Source organism: Numenius arquata, chromosome 5 (genome assembly GCF_964106895.1).
Source record: "Numenius arquata chromosome 5, bNumArq3.hap1.1, whole genome shotgun sequence".
Lineage (NCBI taxonomy): Eukaryota > Metazoa > Chordata > Aves > Charadriiformes > Scolopacidae > Numenius > Numenius arquata.
The window spans coordinates 36,548,869-36,567,033 of NC_133580.1; the positions used below are offsets into that span (position 1 = coordinate 36,548,869).

The following is an 18,165-nucleotide window of genomic DNA, read 5'->3' on the forward strand; positions in this document are numbered from 1 at the left end:
CACTTGTTCCACATCAGTATCTTGCCTTTCCTTTTGTGTGTGCCTTTAAGGTCTGTGGCAGGCAATCCCTGGCTGCAGAGGGGCCTGTTTTGAGAGAGCAAGAAGTTGCTGCTTCTGCAGCCAAATAGGTGAATATTCTCCCAGAAAATGGAGATTAGAAACCTCTTTTTATATGAGTTTTTTAGGCTGTTCTGCAGAAGGTAGCCTCCATCTCTATGTTTGAAAAAGCCCTGTGAGTTATGAGCCTACCTTCAAGAGGAATAGGAACTCAAAAATTAGATTAAGAAATCTGGTGTACAGCATGGGGTTACCTGAAGCTGCAAAGATCTTAACTTTTACTTTTAGTGTTCTGCTCAGCGTGTGGGTTTTCTTAATTTTTTTGACTCATCCTTCTTGTATACCTTTGAAGTTATCACAAACCACTATTTGGAGGAATCTGACTCTTCTTATTAACAGTTCTGAGCATTTAAATGCCTCGGTGCTATCTGTGTTGCAGTCACAAACCAAACTTTTAGCAAAGCTGGTGGTAACTCGGTTGGTGGTTGTCTCAATTTGATCTCTCCCTCTGTTCTGTGGAGTAGATAGTTTGACCAATAGATACAATATTTTATATCAGTAAGAAAAACTGCAGACAAACCGTGATAGTTGTTAACACCATAGACACAGTCCTCCTTTCCCAGACAAAGTTTCCTGTGCCTGTTTGCCAGCCTGTACCCACAACTGATACGTTACAGAGGCTCTATGCAGGAACTTTTGTATGTTGAACACCTGTAATGCTCTGCTTTATGTTCCATCCAATTTTAGTGTGCCCTCTGGATTTGAAGGTATAAAAGAACAGGAGATCTGCAACAAGATAATGACAAAAATGCTAGAAAATTACAATACCTTGTTTGAATTGGAAGGTTTGAAGAAGGAAGAAGAAAAGCCTGTGTGTGAAGAGCTAGCAAGAATTATTCTGGTAAAAGTGAGTATCTCTAATATTTCATTTTCTTATAGCAAAATAATAATGCAGGCTTATTGCAGGCTTCAATCCAGAAATCTTTTAGGTAAGTGGGAAGCAATTGTAATAATGTTCTGTGTTGATTGTTATACAGTTTACAAATTGATTCTGCTGATAGGCTAATTTTCATTACTAGTCTGGAATTTGATTCTGTTAAACATCTTTATTCTTTGTTAGCTACTCACTGTTATTTATACAGGAAATGCATCTGCTAAAAAATAAATGTTTTTAAATGAGGAGGCAGAATAATACTAGAAAATACTCAAGCTTTCTGACATGGTGATCATTTATGATGTACATCAGTGATGATAAACTTCCATACTTTAGGACAGTATGAGGTCTCTATCTTTTGCCACTATGAAGTCTTCTTGTCTTGAATTTAAAGTACCTGAATTTAAAAATCGCATATTCTTACTCAGAGCAGCCATTTCTGAGTTCACTTGAAGACAAGCATTAAATAGTAGTTACTACTTGAAGAAAGTATATTGGAGCTGTTAAATAAAAGTGATATAATTAAAGTATAATGTCTTTGGTGGGAAGAGGGCATGCGTGTAACATCAGAGGATTCTAAAGTTCAGAAAAAGTCAACAAAAATAAGTAGGGCAGCCAGAAATGCCTTGTTCTAGCTTGTGCCATCTCTACTACAGGATGGAACCTGAAGTTTGTGCAGGAAATGGCCATGAGAGTGGTTTGCAATTGCCTTATTTCCTTTTGTGTGTTAGCTGTGCAGATAATTACTCCCTTCAAAGGTATGAGTTCTTGAGTTTGAGACAGTTGAACTGCATGCCTTCCCTTGGTAGGGTTTTGCAAGCACCCACTGATAAAATCACTGTAGCCTTCACTGACTGGAATGGAAGTTGTCAGAATATAAGTTATAAAAATATAGTGTCTTTGACCTTGGCAAAACAAGAAGTTTGATGTGAGCCCAAGTTCTGCTAGTCAAGTGAAATCAACTGGAAACATCTCTGCCTTTGCAGTGTATCGCTGGAGGGTCTGTTGAATCTGAACTGCAGGGCAATCTGCACGAGTCAGACCCAGCTGCCTTTAGAAGGGTTGGTTGTTTTCTTATGTGGTAAATCAGAGGAAGTCTTTAGTTTTTTAGTCTTTTCGTTGTTACTAATGTTCACCTAAAATGCTTCTGTGGAAGGAAATAGAAGTACTGATGACTTGCAGTGTCCTCCCTAATATATGTTACGGAAGTCACAGTAACTTCTGGGGAATGGAAATGATCTGCCTGGCAGATGAGATTGATGTTTAGCAGCTGACAGTCACTTTAGTAAGAAAAACAGGTTAAGAAGAATGTGATTGTAAGCAGCCACTGTACTTTAAACAGCCCAGAAGAAGGGCTTCAGCTATGTCTCCACCTCCTTCAAGCTTCAGCAGTTGCAAAGCCAAGATAGTCTTTCACTTCTAAGGACTTATAGCAATTGGGAATGCACAAAAGTGGACAACTGGGAGATTTCCCAGAGCGGTTCAGAGATCGGAGCTATCAAAGCACATGGTGACAACCAGAATTACTCCAACAAAATAGCCTGAAAGATAGTTACTCAAGTGAGATGAAAAATGTTGCCTATCACTTAGCCTTAGGAAACAGATGACTGCCTCAGAGGAATGAGCCATGCCTAAACACAAGGGCTTACATTGTATTTGTGTCTTTGAATCTTGTTGACAGCTTCCAAATTCTGCAGGCAGTCTACTACAAATATTTGACCTTGTTCCTTGTCCATCGAATTTGGCCGGGAAGTTTTCTAGCTTAACCAAGGTAAACACTCAAACGTAAGAAATACAAGCATCTAACTTCATGTAGCAAAGCTATATAAGAAGTGCTTGTTGAGATTTGACCGGTGGCTCTTTGAAGGAATGCTTCATACCATTCCCAAAGGTTACTTTTCTTGTATCCTAGCAGATACCGCCTCTTCTAGCCAATTTATATAATAAACTAGAGATGGTGCATTTGAAGAGAAAACCAAGTGTTAGTAAATGAGATTCAGTAGAGAAACGTAACTGCTAGTTTGCTAGTGCATGAACTGTTACATACAGTAGGAACTGGCTGATCTGTGGCATAAAAGAACAAATGCCTCGGAGAATTGTTTGACACGACCTGGGTCACAGTGTTCAGAAAATAGCAAGCCATTTGTAAGCAAAGTTACTGCCTCGTGAAAACCCATTGATGAATTCTTATCTACAGGTAGCTGGAGAGAGATTTGCCAAGTAATTCTTTTGGAAGGAGTGAAAAACACAGGATGCTCAGGACAACACTCTCATAAACTGAGGCCCTGTTGATTTTAAGGGTGTTTCATTCAAGTATGAACCATGGTGGACGGGGGGACCAGACAGCAAGGAAAGGGAAGAAAATGAGGAACTGCCTTTTACCAAACTCAGCTGCATTTATCTAAATGTTTTTTTTTTTTTTAGCTTTTACATTGTGGGCAGCAGGAGGGTAAAGAAGGGAGATTTAAATGACCTCACTCACTTCCTGGGGTATTTCTGTCATCCCCTCCTCCCAAATCACTCACTGTATTGCCAGTGTTTCACCCTGAGTCACTACACTGTTACCTTTCCCATGACTGCCTTCACTCTCTCTCCTTTCTCTCTTTTCCATGTTTACATTTTTCTCCCAGATTCCCACAGCCCTATCCCACTATTCTTCCTGTACTCAAATCTGATAGCCTTTCATTCCTACTCCAGAGAGAAGGCTGGCAGTCTGTAGTGAGGTGCCAAAGCTCCAGCAGTCTTCACATTACATGGCCTTCCATCATGTCCAGTTGCTGTGCACACATGCTGTAGCCCAGCCGTAGTCTGTGTTTCTTTGCCATCCTTTCTTTTATGTTCTTGAATATGGAGGTAGCTTTTCCTCTTAGGTTAGTACAATGCTTGTGGTAATGTGACCTGCCTTATGTGTTCTCTTGGGTGTACAGTGTGGGGCAAGGGCTTATTGAGACACTTCTTAGACAAGCATTAATGACTCCTTTTGTTTGGAATGCTGCTGTTGGTCTCACCCAAAGGTGAGGTTCCCAAAATGGGGTTAGATGTACTTACAGGAAGAAAATAGTTTTTATATTGTGCTAAGAGATTAACCTTGTGATTGTCAAAGCCATCGATGCTGATCCAGGTGTTTCTTGATTAAGAGTTTGGAAAGAGTACCTGTAAGCATGAAACTTCTTATACAGGGAGAAGAATGCCATAAATTTGCAGGACCAACTTGAATCAAAACTTGAAGCCTAATAACAGTGGTTTAAAAAAGTAACAAAAGACATCAAAAAGTACAACATTGATCAATGCACTAATCTCAGTGCTCTAGTACGCCTTTCTAGTTTACTGTATTACAAAATTAGCCCTGCTTTTTCATATCTCTTTTTCATGGCTTCAGGCTCTTACTTCAGTGCTGAAGTCTCAACTGGAAAAACAGGAACCTATCTTTAGTTAGTATCTAAAAGTAATGTGAGAATATTATTTGCCCCTGCAGTCTTTGGCTGTTCTTGAGATGGCTTAGGTGCCTGTTGCTTCACATCATCCACCCATAATTATCTTTTTTGAAGTCAACATGAACCCTAAATCATTAATTTTGAGCAAATACTGAGAAACAGGGGAGTAGTGTCTCATGCCATCCCATCCCAATATGGGAATGTACCTCCTGTCATGTGCTCGGTGATGTTTACCATCTTCCTGAACTTGCACGACTCCTGACACTTCACAGCCTGGATATGTTAAGATTTTCCCACACTTCATTTTGGTCATAAAATCAGTGGATTTTTAAAAGCAGGAAGTACTGCACTTTTGAAATGAAAACAAAAATATGTGGATCATTCAGGTAAAGTCATGAAAGCATCAAGCTTCTCTTTGAGCAGTGTATTGGAAAGGAAAAATAGCTTGAGTGGAGCAAGTTGCATCTTGTCTACCATTTTGGTCATAGCTAGGGGAAATCCACAATGCTACAGACTTCCAGAAGAAGTAAGAGCATTTCAATCAGGTACGGATTGTGGCAGCTTAAAGAAGATCTTTTTTAAGGAAGCCAAAAGTTAGGAGAGGTGTGATTCTGTAGGGCTGTTGGTAGTTGAACTACCATTCTTGCTGCGTATGTGCACTGGGGAGGCACAGGAACACCTTCGCCCCAGTTACATTTCTCCTTTCAAAGGTTGCTCAGTCATTGGGAAAGACAAGTTGTGCCAGGTAAAGGGATTACTTAGCTTGCTTTCTCAGTGGATCATAATTCAGAAAGTAAGGGAGCTGGAATCTCTGGAAGCTGTGTTCTAGTCCTTGCTTTGGTCCCAGGACTGTAAAGCTTCCCCTTGCTTAGGCATATGGTAGGATTATAGTTAGAAATGGTAGGGAGTTTTTCTTTGGAAACCTCTATGTTAAAAAAACCTGCAATTTTAACAAAATAGACAATTTGTCTTAGAATAGTTTATATTTCAATAGGAAATTGAACTGTCAGGTTTGTGATGCCTTGCCTGAAAGAAAGTTTCTCTCTCCTGGAAGATTTTCCTCCTGAAGAGTTTCTCACTCCACCTAGCAGAATGAGATCCGTGTGATCTTCCAGGCAGGTGGCCAGCAGGTGGAAGTATAACATGTACTTTCTTTGCAAATATGTGTGTGTATATATATATTTGGGAATTCCTTCCCATAAAAGGATTATGAGGTTTGATTGTTTTTTCTTTAATTCCAAAATAAATTGTGGTTTGCGGGTCTCATTTGCAGCCAGCTATTATTACAATCCTTAAGACTTTTATCTAAGTTTAATTTCCTAACCCAGTAAAGGTCTGGAAGAGCCCCAGTCTATTGATCAATAGGCTCTGCTAGTTAAAGAGAAATGGGTGAAGAAGTGGGGTGAGTGTGCTGATTAGCTATCTGCTCTGTGTTCACATTTTCACAATTATAAATAGCTATTTTTTATTGGGCAGTGTTACACGTGAACAGTTAATTCTCTGACAGTATATCTGCACTGCTGTGCATTTATCACATTATAAATGTCAGGGTATTATAATAAACCCCTGTTGTTTATGCTTTACTTTGGAACAGAACTCCTAGTGTGTACAGGTATGGTCCTGATCGATTTTTGTGGCACTAAACTGAGTGATAAACCATGTAATGAAAAACCAGTCAATCTTGAGTTGCAGTATTGCCAATTTTATTATCTTCTTGAACAAATAGGTTTGTAAAACCTACAGTAACAAAAAAAAAAAAAAAAATTTGAACAAGGACCTTTCATTTCCAAAGATCTTAAAGTGCTGTTCAAACTGCAGCTGCATATAGTCCTATGCTGTATAGTTAGCCAGTGTTGTGTTGTTACAACTGTAATGAAATGGGACCTTTGAATAACAGTGATTAGACTTCTCTAATGATCAAAGACAGGCAGTGAAGAGCATTTTATTTAGTTCAAGTGGTAAGGGAAATCTGGGCAGGCAAACTATTATGAGACTCGCTCTTGGGAGATTTCTGGAATTACCCCTTCCACTGGTTTCACGTGAAACGTATCATCTTTAGTAGTATAATGGTTTTTAGCTCAGTATTGTCTTCAAATAAAACATACAACCTATTACCTAGTCATGCAGGGTTCCAAGATTATTATTTTCTAATTTTTTCGCCTTTTCCCTCTAGTGCCTTCTTGACAGAGCACTTCTAGTTTTAAGAATCCGACTGCTCGGAGCACATAAATGTTTGCACTGGAACACAAGCACTGGCATGATGAGGATGTAATGCTGTTCCTGGCTTGATTACATATTTGGGACAGGAATGTAAAAGGCTTTTCACTTTCTTCCCCCACTGGGTGGTAGAGTACATAGCCCTGTTCACCTGATGCGGAAGAGAAAGCAAGTCCATTTATAATATTAAAATTATAACATTAACATTAAATTAAAAATCCAAGTTATAAAGTCAAAATTATAAATGTGCAATTTCAACATTGTGAATATAATGTAGGTGCATTCTGATGACCTCTGAACAGGCAAATTTCACTCCCTGAAGAGCTACAGAAATTGATCTCTTGCTGGCTTTCACTAAAACTAATAGTTTCAAAGCAACCCTTTCATTTTAGATGCAATTAACTTCTTGCATTTTTATCCTGTTTGTTTCCAGTCTTCTAACAAAAGCTGCCACTTCAGCTGGGAGGATCAGTTGGCAAAATAGTTCTTTAATAGTACTTTAAATGGCAGCAAAAGCTCATGCACTGCGCTCTGCAAGCCTGCTCTTAGATTTCTAAGGAGGCAAACAGTCCACCAGGTGTAGCTGTGTCTGTGCTTGGTGGGTGCAAAGTGTGTGGTGCTCAACCCAGCCAGGCAAGCCCCAAAGTACGTATTTTTTATATCAAGGAGAGTGCTGCAGCTGGCTTAGGTGGCACTATTTTCAAGTGGAGTGTTTGCTTGCTTGTTCCAATTGAACTCTCAGACCAGATCATTCAGCCCTTGGTAGGATCTGAGCCCTTCCTCCCTGGGGAGAGGTAGGAAAGGTAAGATGGTCAAAAAGTTCTCCATCTTGGCTTCACTTTGCTCACTTTGCAGCCAGTTGCAAAGCTCTGTCCACTGAAAGCCACGATGTTTCGGATTATTTCCCCAGATGTGTAAAGCAAGATCTTCACTAATAAATGTTTTCTTTCCCTTCCTTAGCTGTTTTCACTTAAATACCTTAGCATGAGGATCTAATTCCTTGACAGGGAGAAACTGCTGAAAACTCACCAGCTCCATGACTGAGTGGGCTCCCCCTAAACAAGTCATCCTCCCCTGCCACCTCAGTGCTCTGGCCCCAGGGTTATACATTCAGCAGACATAAGAGCAATCCCTCATTTACGTCAGGAAAAAAGGCATCCACTTCTAATCCACACTATGCTGCCCTCGGTAAGCCTGCAGGGTCTAGATAGTTTCCTTTATTCTTCTTTCATGTCTGGGACCGTTTTAGCATCGTGTTAATGGTCAGCTTTCAGTACTGGATTAATTCTTTCCCATCAGGAGGCAGCGGGAGCTGATCTCCTTTGAAAATACTTTCTGAAGGTCTCAACAAACATTTCTGTTTGGTTCAGTATCCCCTTGTTTGGGCAAGTCATGCCAGTTTTCTCCTGCCTGGGCCAGGGAGCCCCCAAAGGCAGGAGTGGGTTTACATGGGAGATGTGAAGATGGGTGGACAGTGTGTGAGGAGGAGCACCTGTGGAAGTCTGTCTCTGGTTTTTTGTTTAGTCTTTCTTCAGCTAGCATTCACTTCACAGTTGTCCACCAGTGAGCAGATGGGCATGTTTATAGGAAGGGTATAAAATGATTCAGCCAGAATGACATTTTAAGATGCGAGCTGACAGGAAATGAGCAATATGAGATTTGTAGGGGAAAGTTTATAAGCCTCCAGACCCTTCACCTATAGCAGATTCAGTCTGGAGTGAGGAGGACGGTTATGTTTAGGCTGTGAGTCAGAAAGGCAAGCGAAAAAACAGGTGATCCCCAAACAATTTCTTGTGTAATTTTGAAGTAGTTTTCTGGTGCTTTTAGCTTTGCTGTTTTTGACAAGTCTGTATATGTAGTACTAAAACAGAGTATTTCTGCTCCTGAAGTTCATTAAAGCATTCACAAGATTATAAATCTGTCACTTGTGGTGTTACTAAATGCGATCCTGAATATTTACACAAATATGTTAATGGTAAACCCCATAAGTAATAAATGATTATGCTGCTAATTCTTTAGCTAGAATTTCACCAACAATATTTTCATTTTAACACATTAAGGTTTAGCACGTTTAAAGGGAACGGGCATATAACGAATGTCTCTTTCTATCCAGCTGTCCATATTTCTAGTATACTATAAATTTTTTGAACCCAGCTGGCAAATTTTTCAGTTGAGATGCTTAGGAACCTTACTTTTACTCTGCCACGATTCTTTTGTTTAAGCAAATACACAGTGATATTATCATTGCCCCATGATAATACCAATGTAGAAAAAATAAGATCCATATGTGTATGTGTCCCGATCTGTATTTGCTCGTGTTTTACTTGAAATGTTTTTATTCATTGTCTGTTGTTGTTTTGTTGTGGGGTGGTGGGGTTTTTTTGGGGGGGTGACATCATGATTTAGCACTTGGGAGCAGTCCCTCTCAGTCAGTACAACAACATCGTTCAAAAGGGAAGCATCAAAGTCAGCACCAAGAAACAAGGTACGGTAAAGTAAACATGTGAGCCCCTTCTCTAGCCAGCTGTTTCTGAGCATCCCTGCTGTACCCATGGGGAAAAAGGGAGGTTAGGAGGAGGATGAGAATTTTTCTACTAAGAAAAATCTCTTGCTTCCTGCTGTTCAGATTCCCCAATGTTTATTCTGTTTCTCATTAATTAGTCATTCGGTTAATCAGGTTACACAAAATGATCAGCATTATTCCCACTGTATAAATCGGCAGTCAGTGCTGTCTTTGTAACAAGGACATATTGCAGGCAGTCAGAACTCATCCAAAGAGATGAGACGTAAGACATTTTTCATCCCGTGGGTGTTTAATTCTTGCTGACCTCTGCCATTAGCTTCACCTGTAGTACTTTCAAGGCGGGAGCTTCAGAAGGGCTCACGGCTGAATTAATTCTTTTTCCCATTGTAACAGAGTAGTGAAATGCTCATTGACTTCAGTGTAAGTCCTATGCATTTTTGAAAAGCCCTCCTTTGAGTACTCTGAAGATTACTGTTTGTCCAGGAGGTGTTTGGCATACCCTGGTCTGCCTGTAACATATCCACTGTTTTGCAGGATTTCTGGTGTCCCAAAACTTACTTGTAATAAACAGGGCTCAGGGCAGTCTAAGAGCAACAGGAGTATGTGATGCAAGGGACACAAGGAGCCAGACACTCTGTATGTGTCTGAATATGTATGCTCTTGAAAATCTGATCTATCCAGCAGATCCCAGCAGCATTTGACCTTAATTACCAGCAGCGAACATCTCAGTTTCACTATTAAGAAAGGGGTCTGTTCTCTGTATGCTGGAAATCTTATACTGGTAACTAGAACAATATAGAGACACTTAGGAGTCCCTAATTTACTGCAACATCAGATACTCCTTTTAGAAGTAACATTGCTGAATTCCATGTGTGAAAAAGTTTTTTCCTTGTGAGTATTTTGATTTTTAGATCAGAAATGCAATTTAGCTTTTCCAAGACTGAGCTTAAGCAACTGTAACATGAGATTCAGGTCTGGAGAGCCTGGGTTTCTCCTATAGCTAGGTCATGTTTTTCTTTTAGATGTACTTTTTCTATTTATGAATAACATTACAGTAAATAGGTAAATCAGACTGCAGTTTTCAAAGTTGCAAGGGAGAATAAAATGTTCCCCTGCAACTGATCTTAGTTCTGTTGTTATTAGCACACACATATATTAGGTACACTCAGCAAGAGAGCAATGCTGTTGTGTCACTTTGTTAATGTTTGATTTGGTTTTTTACATCTTAAATTCTGCTGCTGGCTCCTTATTTGTACCTCAGCCATGAGAAGCTGAGTTGTGGTCATTAATCTGTTGTATGACAGCTCAACCCTGCCGACTAATATATGATGGGCACTTAGAAATTGTGGGGATGGGCATGGAAGATGAACGTTTTCGCTCAGTGAAGTCTTTGTAACCTTTTACTAGTTCTGGCATTATATTTGATCCCAGCATTACAAGTTTAACTTTTTGCAGCATTCAGTAGCCGGTCCTCCTGGACTGCTGGAGACACATTTTTCTTTTCCTCCTAGAAAATATTATGATATTCCACAGACATAGTTGCCAGCATGGAGGTCTATCATGGGATTATTACTATGTTTGTCATTTCCTTTTCTATATTGCAGTCCTCTAAAAAGAATGGATTTCCGCATCTCTCTCTTGCTTTTGTATCATAATTCATGACCTTTGTACGTGTTTCGTGGCAATAATTGCAGTAGGTTAGGTTTGTACTGAAGCGAAATAGAGTAACCTTTAGCTGTTTATTAAGAGATATGGTCTCAGGTAAAAGGTCATATATATAAATAGTCTTGGGAGAACAAAAGGAAATGAAAGGGGAACTGAATAGGGTATTAGTTTTATATTGAAAAGCAGTGATGCGTTTTTTGCGAACTGTGAGATTTTGCTTTCTATTACTTCTGTCAGAAACAGCTCTGCTGAATTCTGGTTATTAAAGTATAGTGTAAATGATAGCAAGGTAGAATAGCATATAGATACCGAGGCAGCTTTGTTGTTCTTACTATATGCCAATAGCAACCAAGGCAAAAATCCTATAAATAAATAGTAGCTGTTTCAATCTTTATGTGGTTTGTTTAGATAAGAGAACATTTAACAGCTTTGCTAACATTGTTCCCCCTTCTAACAAGGATGTTTTCATCACTTTCTGGGTACAAAATGGAAAGGACATTTAACACATTGCTAAGAGACTTTTTTTTTTTTAATTACCGTTCATGTTAAATCATTGTCTGTATTTTTCCTGAAGGTATCTGTGCCACTGGATGACGACTGTGTGAACTGATATCTGAATAAAAATTAGTTATTTCATCCAGTTAACATTCGTGAAAATACCTGTCACCACATGAATTAGAAAATGCCTTTCAAAATCCCCATGCCATCAGCTACCCACTTTCAGTCCAAAAAACTTATTATTATTTGATTAATAATAAGATAATAAGATTATTTGATACTTTGCCTATCTTATGGAGCCTTAATCAGCCATGAGCTATTTTGAAAGATCGCAGAGGGGAAGAGATTCCATATTTTCTTCTTTTTGTGAGTAGGAGGAGGAAGAACTTTGTAATTATTGTGGCCCTTTTGCTTCTGCGTTGGCACCCTTGACAGCACTGCTGCATGTCATTTCAGAGCCAGGAACTCTGAAATTCACTGTTTCTTCTGGACTGCTCCATGGACCACACTGTTGTGCACTTTTGTAGTAACAGAGGGAAAAATCGCAGGTGTGACCCTGTTGACACCTACCTGAAGCAAAGGCTGCATTGCACTGTTATGTGGGGTGCTGCTGAGAGAAACAGAATATTCCCTCCTCTCTGGTGTACAGCTGCTGACCCAGTAAAGAGTCAGCTGCTGCAGGCTGTCCCAGTGCAATCAGCTAATGCATCATTTCTGCAATCATTCGCAGCATTGAATTCACTGGATAATCCTCTTAATGGTTGTTCATCCTACCTAAGAGTGGCTGTACTGGCTCAGGCTTGGGATCTATCTAGCCTGGTGTCCTGCCTCCCACACTGGCTGTAAGCCGATGTCCAGGAAGAAGTAAGAATAGGGCAACAAGGTGTTTCCTTCAATTACTCTACCAATTCGTGACTATTCTCAGAGGCTTTCCTGGTCTTGATGTGGTTTGTGTATTTAGTGATGTCCAAAGTAATTGTCTTGTGTACCCCCTGAAAACATGTAAGCTTTTGCTTCCACCATGTCATCTGGCAAGGAGTGCCACAGATTGCTTCCTCTCATGTGAAGAACTGACTCCTTTTGTTTGTTATAAACATGGCTTTTACTAGTGTCATTTGAAGGTCACCTGGGCTTTTTTCCTTTCTTTTTTTTCTTTTTTTTTTTTTTATACTGAAGGAGTCGGTGACCAGTCCCATCTTCTCTCTACCACCCATGACTTTGTATATCTGTCAGATCCTCCCTACAAGCTACCATGACTTTTTTTTTCTAATGAAAAATTAGTACTGAGGTTTGCAGCCTTAATCATTGCACTGACAACAACTGTTTTTTCTGTCAAAGCCACTGCATGGAGTCAGTGAGCAAACAATGGTGTAATAGCTCTTCTCTTTTGGGGCACAAGGCCAAATACTTTGATGCAGTAAACTGGATGACATTTTGGTGAAGTTCAGAGCTGCACCTTCTTTATATCATAAGGGGAATCTGACTCCTTGTTTCTGTGAAAAACGTAATCTGTGCCTTAATTAAGAAAAGCTTCACATTGACAAAGTTTGAGAAGTTTGAGTTTGTTTTAATTAAGGTCTTTTTGTAGGTATTAACAACTAACAAAATAGATCTGGTGCTTTCTAGCAGCATTTAAAACTTGAACTGAAAATTCCATAGGCCAGTTTCCTCTGACTATGCAGTTTGTGAGACCAAAAAGAGATTAATTACTGAACCAAGTAGGAAAAAGAGGGGGAGCACAGCAGTAATTGAGACTGTTACAAAGATATCTTGGAATAACAAGTTATCAGCAAATAAATTTATGTCTATCATTAAATTAGAGCATAGTGTATAACCATTGTTTTCACTAACTCTTTTTTTCCTAATTCCTTCCTGGGGCAATTGTAATCAGATACATTTCAAACTCCTGTGTTACAGTGTGGTAGTGTGCTGCAAATACAAAAGACTGTAAATTCACCGTGCAGCTCAATATCCTGGGACTGTGATTGACTGAGGCTGAAACTTAACAATTTTTATGCCCATTCAACAATTTGTTGAAAAGGATAAAAAGCAAGGATAGTATTCTGTTCAGTTTGAACTTTGCTTCCCAGCCAGATAGCAGTGCAAGATCTAACTATGCTGTATGAATCCCTCTTTCTTAGTATTGGCAATGGGTAAAGGGAACAGTACAGTTTATTCTGCTTGAAGAAAAGGTATCATGAATAACTAAAACTGTCCTACTGTAGCAAGTATTTTCTCATTCCAGTGAAATTTATCAAAAGTTTGCCAAGGTTCTCATCTACAGCCAGTAATACTAACTGTGTAGGATGTGGGAGGTGATGTCTTTTTGTGGTAGGGTCTCTCTCAGTCTTTTCTGCTGATGTTAGTCATCTCCCTAAAATTAATTCAAGTACGTAATTGAAAATAAATATGTAATTGAACACTCTCACCCTTTCACCAATAATGCCTGTTGGTCTGTCTGTCTAAAGAGATAATCATAAACAGAAATTAGTGCAGGAAGAGTAACTGAGTAAGAGACATTGCTAAGTATCTTGTACACTGCCTATGATTTAGTCTCTCCTTTAAGGATGCCCTTGACCTATTGTGTTTCTTCATTCATGTGGGAGGAAGCTGGGAGCTGGAGTACTCAACCACCTGTCTTTATTAGCATCAGCACTTCTTGACGTGAAAGGATTATTGTCTTGAAGAATAAATAGGTCAAAGAGTATTCTAGGCATGTTCTAATCTTTCCTAATCATTGAGGTCTCCATAGTTAATTGGTTTAAAGCTTTTATTGAGGTGGAGTCTCATGCATTCTAAAATCTGTATTTTGAATGACTTGCAAAGAATCTGCCAGAGAGAAAAATTTCTTTACCAACACAATAGCCTTCCTAAGGAAGAGGACCTCCGGGCCAGTATAATTCATCTGATCTAGGTGTAAGAACACTGGGCTGGGATTTGAATGAAGTGAGTTCTTCTCTGTTTTTGGAAGTATGGACAAGTCAGCTGGGCTCTGTAGTGGCTTTTGATAATTATTAGTGTTTGTAGCAGAGCCTTAACTAAGAATCTTATTTGAGGGTCAGGAAGCGCTACTATATTAACCCAGAGCTAAAAGATGTACTCAGGCATGCCTGAGGGAGCTTTAAGACTTGTTGAGCTGTTTGAGCAATATAAAGCATTTTGGAGTTTTGGTACGATGGTAATATGTCTCGTGGAAGATAACAGTCCATTATTTCCAACAGGCCAATGGAAGTTGTTATTAAAGTGTAAAGTTAGGAAGATCTGGAAGTCTTTACATTTGCTACATTCGCTACATTTGCAGATGTTGGAGGTGACTAGAAGCTTTGCTTTATGATGATGTACTTTTGACTGGAGCATTTGCCAATAAATATTGCCTATCAAAGTTAGTAAATTAAATGAATAGTCTCTGGCTTTCGCCATGATCTTCTTAATTCTTGATTAGAAAACATTAAAGAAATATAGTTCAAAACCTCAGTTTTGACAGTGTCCTGTACAGATGCTGACTACTTACTTTGGCCCAAGTGCTCCTGCTAGTAGAAAATTTCCCTTAGTAACACTAGTGGGGCTTTGTGGCTGAACTTGATGCCATGATGAGCAGGTAGTCTAGTTTGGGCAGGTTTTGGAGAGACTCTGCTGCATCATTCTGAGTTGTTAGGTGGGAGGTGGCAGTTTTTCCAGGTGGGATTGTCTTTTGGGGGAGTGTGGGATGGAGAAGCAGTTGCTAGCAGCTATTGACAGTAAACAGGACTTGGGTAATTTTTCAGATGATAAATAGTTAGGTTACACTGATTGTTGAGCATACACAGTTAAGCAAAACAAAGCTTGAGCTTGTTTTGTGTCTATTATGCTGTACTGGAGACTTTTTTCTTCATATGAGAATGGAAAGTATGCAATTGCTCATAAGCCTTACTCCTCACAGCGTTCTCTGGAGGTCCAGAGAATGGTTTAGAAGAGTAATGCTCAGGTAATACTTCTGCATGGGATGCATGCTAGTCATTTTATGGCTCCAAGTTGATTTATCCCAGCTGTATAGTAGCCATGTCATTGGTTTTAAAGGAAATCAGACTTTAACGCACAACAGATTTCATCCCATAGCTTCATAAATTTCACAAGCAACACTAATAATGAATAAATAGAAATCTCAAAGAATTCTCAAGCTTCAGTAATTCAGAGGTGTGCAGAAATTCATGTAGGTAATTACATAGTAAATTTATTTTTTTATGCAAGTACAAAAGTTGGTGCAATTGCATAATCTTTCTTATCAGAAACACAGGGAGACATCTGCTTTTTAAGTCTTTGCAAATGTGACTTGACTAAATTTTGACATTTTTAGTACTCCATGTGGAATGCAGGTGCCTGGCTTTAAATACTGACATTTGAAAATTATGACTTACATTTATTGTTTGGATCTCAATACCAGAGAGTGTTCTAAGAACATCACGGTCAGATTTCCAAAGATGTATGGTTAATTAATCTCTGCTGGTAGAGTTAGGAATCAGTATAACTATATCAAAATATCTTAAATGACTTAATTTTTTTTGAGCTGCAAGTTCACAGGATGTTTAGAAAACAAAATATAGTCCAAAATATGCTTAGTTACTCAAGTGTGACATACTATTGGAAATGAGCACATGTTCTTTCTGCTTCCTGGATTTTAAAGGATAACATCAAACAGACTGCCTGTCCTTCAGGAGCTAATATGTAAGAATAAAACATTGACAAAAGTGGATTCTCAGCTTGAACTGTGTTTGAGGTTCTGGTTTTGCTTTAGTTGTTTTCAGTTTCCCAAGTAGCTCAGGCAGCCTGAAAATGTGACCATTAGGCCGCCTTGTCCCTTTTAGTAGCTTTTGTCTTTCAACTTGCATCTTTTGTTTTAATGGTGGTGAGTTCTTCCCCTTGTCTTAATTAACATAAAGATATGTTGTAAAGTTAAAATAAGAGAAAGCAGACAGTTTGTAGGAGAAGTGGTATGATCTTGTGCTAATGATTGCCTTGTAAAAAACAGCACGGATTGGAGGACGATAGGGAGGGGACAGGAGATTTGCAAGTGTTGGAATAAACTGTAAATACAATCTTTTTTTAGAGAACCACAAAAATATACTGGTGTGCACTCTGCCCAGTGCAAATAAGATCTCTTGCTACAGCCTGTATTGAGCAGACTTCTGGAGGTTAATGTTTAACAGGTTCTTACCTAGAGCTGTTTGCTGTGTTCTCAATATATGGATCTCCTGTTCCCTTGGTAGCATTATTTTGTGTAAACTAAATGCATTTTTATATGGAAGCACATCAATCTATATGTGCTGTTACAGAATCCATGATGGAGCAGTTAACAGTGTGCTGTCAAAGGGTTTTCTGCTTTTAGTTCACACATTTCTGTTCTCATTTTTCATCTCCATTCAACATAATGAAAGCAATTACTGTACTACGCGATTCTTGCAATCACTAACTGTTGCATACTCATCTTAATAGTATTCAGTCAGCGGCAAGCCTGGTCCTACGCTAACTGCAGGAACATTAATTTCTAACATTTGCTAGCAAGTGACAGAAGAATCTGATCTACACACCTACATGACTCACTTAAGTCATTTGTCTGCAATGACTTGTACTTAAAATTAGAGGTATACTTATAATGAAGACACAATGCCATGAAAATGAGAGATGGAAAAGACCTATGAGATCGCCTGGAAGATCCTGTTACAGTACAGAATGTATTTTCTGCTTTTTTTTTTTCTAGTTCAGAGGTGAAAGCTCCAAGAATAGGAAGTTTACAAGCCTTTTTTGCTGGATTGTTACACATCTTGTGGAATTTCTAGTGGAGTCTCAGCTTATCTGTATTACCCAGTGTTGATTCAGAGGGCCATAAAAAAGATGTACTAACTGAGCTAGGGCACGTGTAGTGCCAGTTTATTGGTATGCTCGAAAGTGCTGCTCCTCCTCTCTTCAAAATCCCTAAGGCCTGAACCTGTTTTATTTTTAACAGAGTTCATAAACAGCGTTCTTTATTGCTGAGAGGAAAAGGTGATTGAAGGGCGGGTAGCTGGAGTGAACCTTTGAAGTCATCATTTCAGTTCTTCAGGTTCTTTTGTTAATGAGTTGGCCTTATGGTATTGCAGGGCAGGAGAAATACAGAGGTAAAACTAATTTATTTTCCTTGAAGGATCTGTCTGCACTTTATGGGATATAGTACAGTTCAGGCCAGCGCCAACAGTGTCTTTTAGGCAGTGGATTCTTTCATTACTGTGTAATTCATTGTCATGCTGTGGACGGGAGGAGTACCATACATGGAGAAAGACAGGTTTCTCAGCAGCTTGTTTGAAACTTTCCAACCTACTTACATGGACTTCAGTGGAGCAGCTCTGAATTTTGGCACAGCTTCCCAGTTTTGTAACGCAGAAATCCCTTGGCAAACACATACTTGTTTACACCTCAAACAGTTAGCCAACAAGAAGGATGGAGGAATGTGATGGGTGCTGTACTGACTTACCTCTGTTCTTGGCTTTTGATGGTCTCACTAACATTTGCACTTTAATGACATAGCTGCTATTTACGGAGCATTTGCTTTAAGATTCCTTCACTGGAGGTGGCATATTTATTTTAAGAATATATTGAAATATCAGATGGTGCCCATTGTAACTGCAGTAACCTACCATAATTTTTATTGCTCTCACTATTGTTCTTAACGGGCAGCTGGATACAGACATGAGCAGAAAGTCTCCTGTGGGAAACTAAGAACAGAAATCATCACCCTAGTCAGCCTTCTAAGTTCATTCCCACATCCGTCCTCTGATCATGATCGCCTCACCATATTTGTGCTTCTTGCTCTTGATACATCTTCT

General features: G+C 39.2%; 1 protein-coding gene across 1 annotated transcript in view; it reads left to right on the plus strand.

Annotated features, from left to right (window-relative positions):
• Positions 1 to 18,165, plus strand: part of FAM13A (family with sequence similarity 13 member A) — a 131,446-nt gene that overhangs the window by 25,920 nt on the left and 87,361 nt on the right. Inside the window, exon 5 of the mRNA XM_074148339.1 lies at positions 805 to 964. Within this exon, the coding sequence (XP_074004440.1) occupies positions 805 to 964 (160 nt within the window). The remainder of the gene's footprint in view (positions 1 to 804; positions 965 to 18,165) is intronic.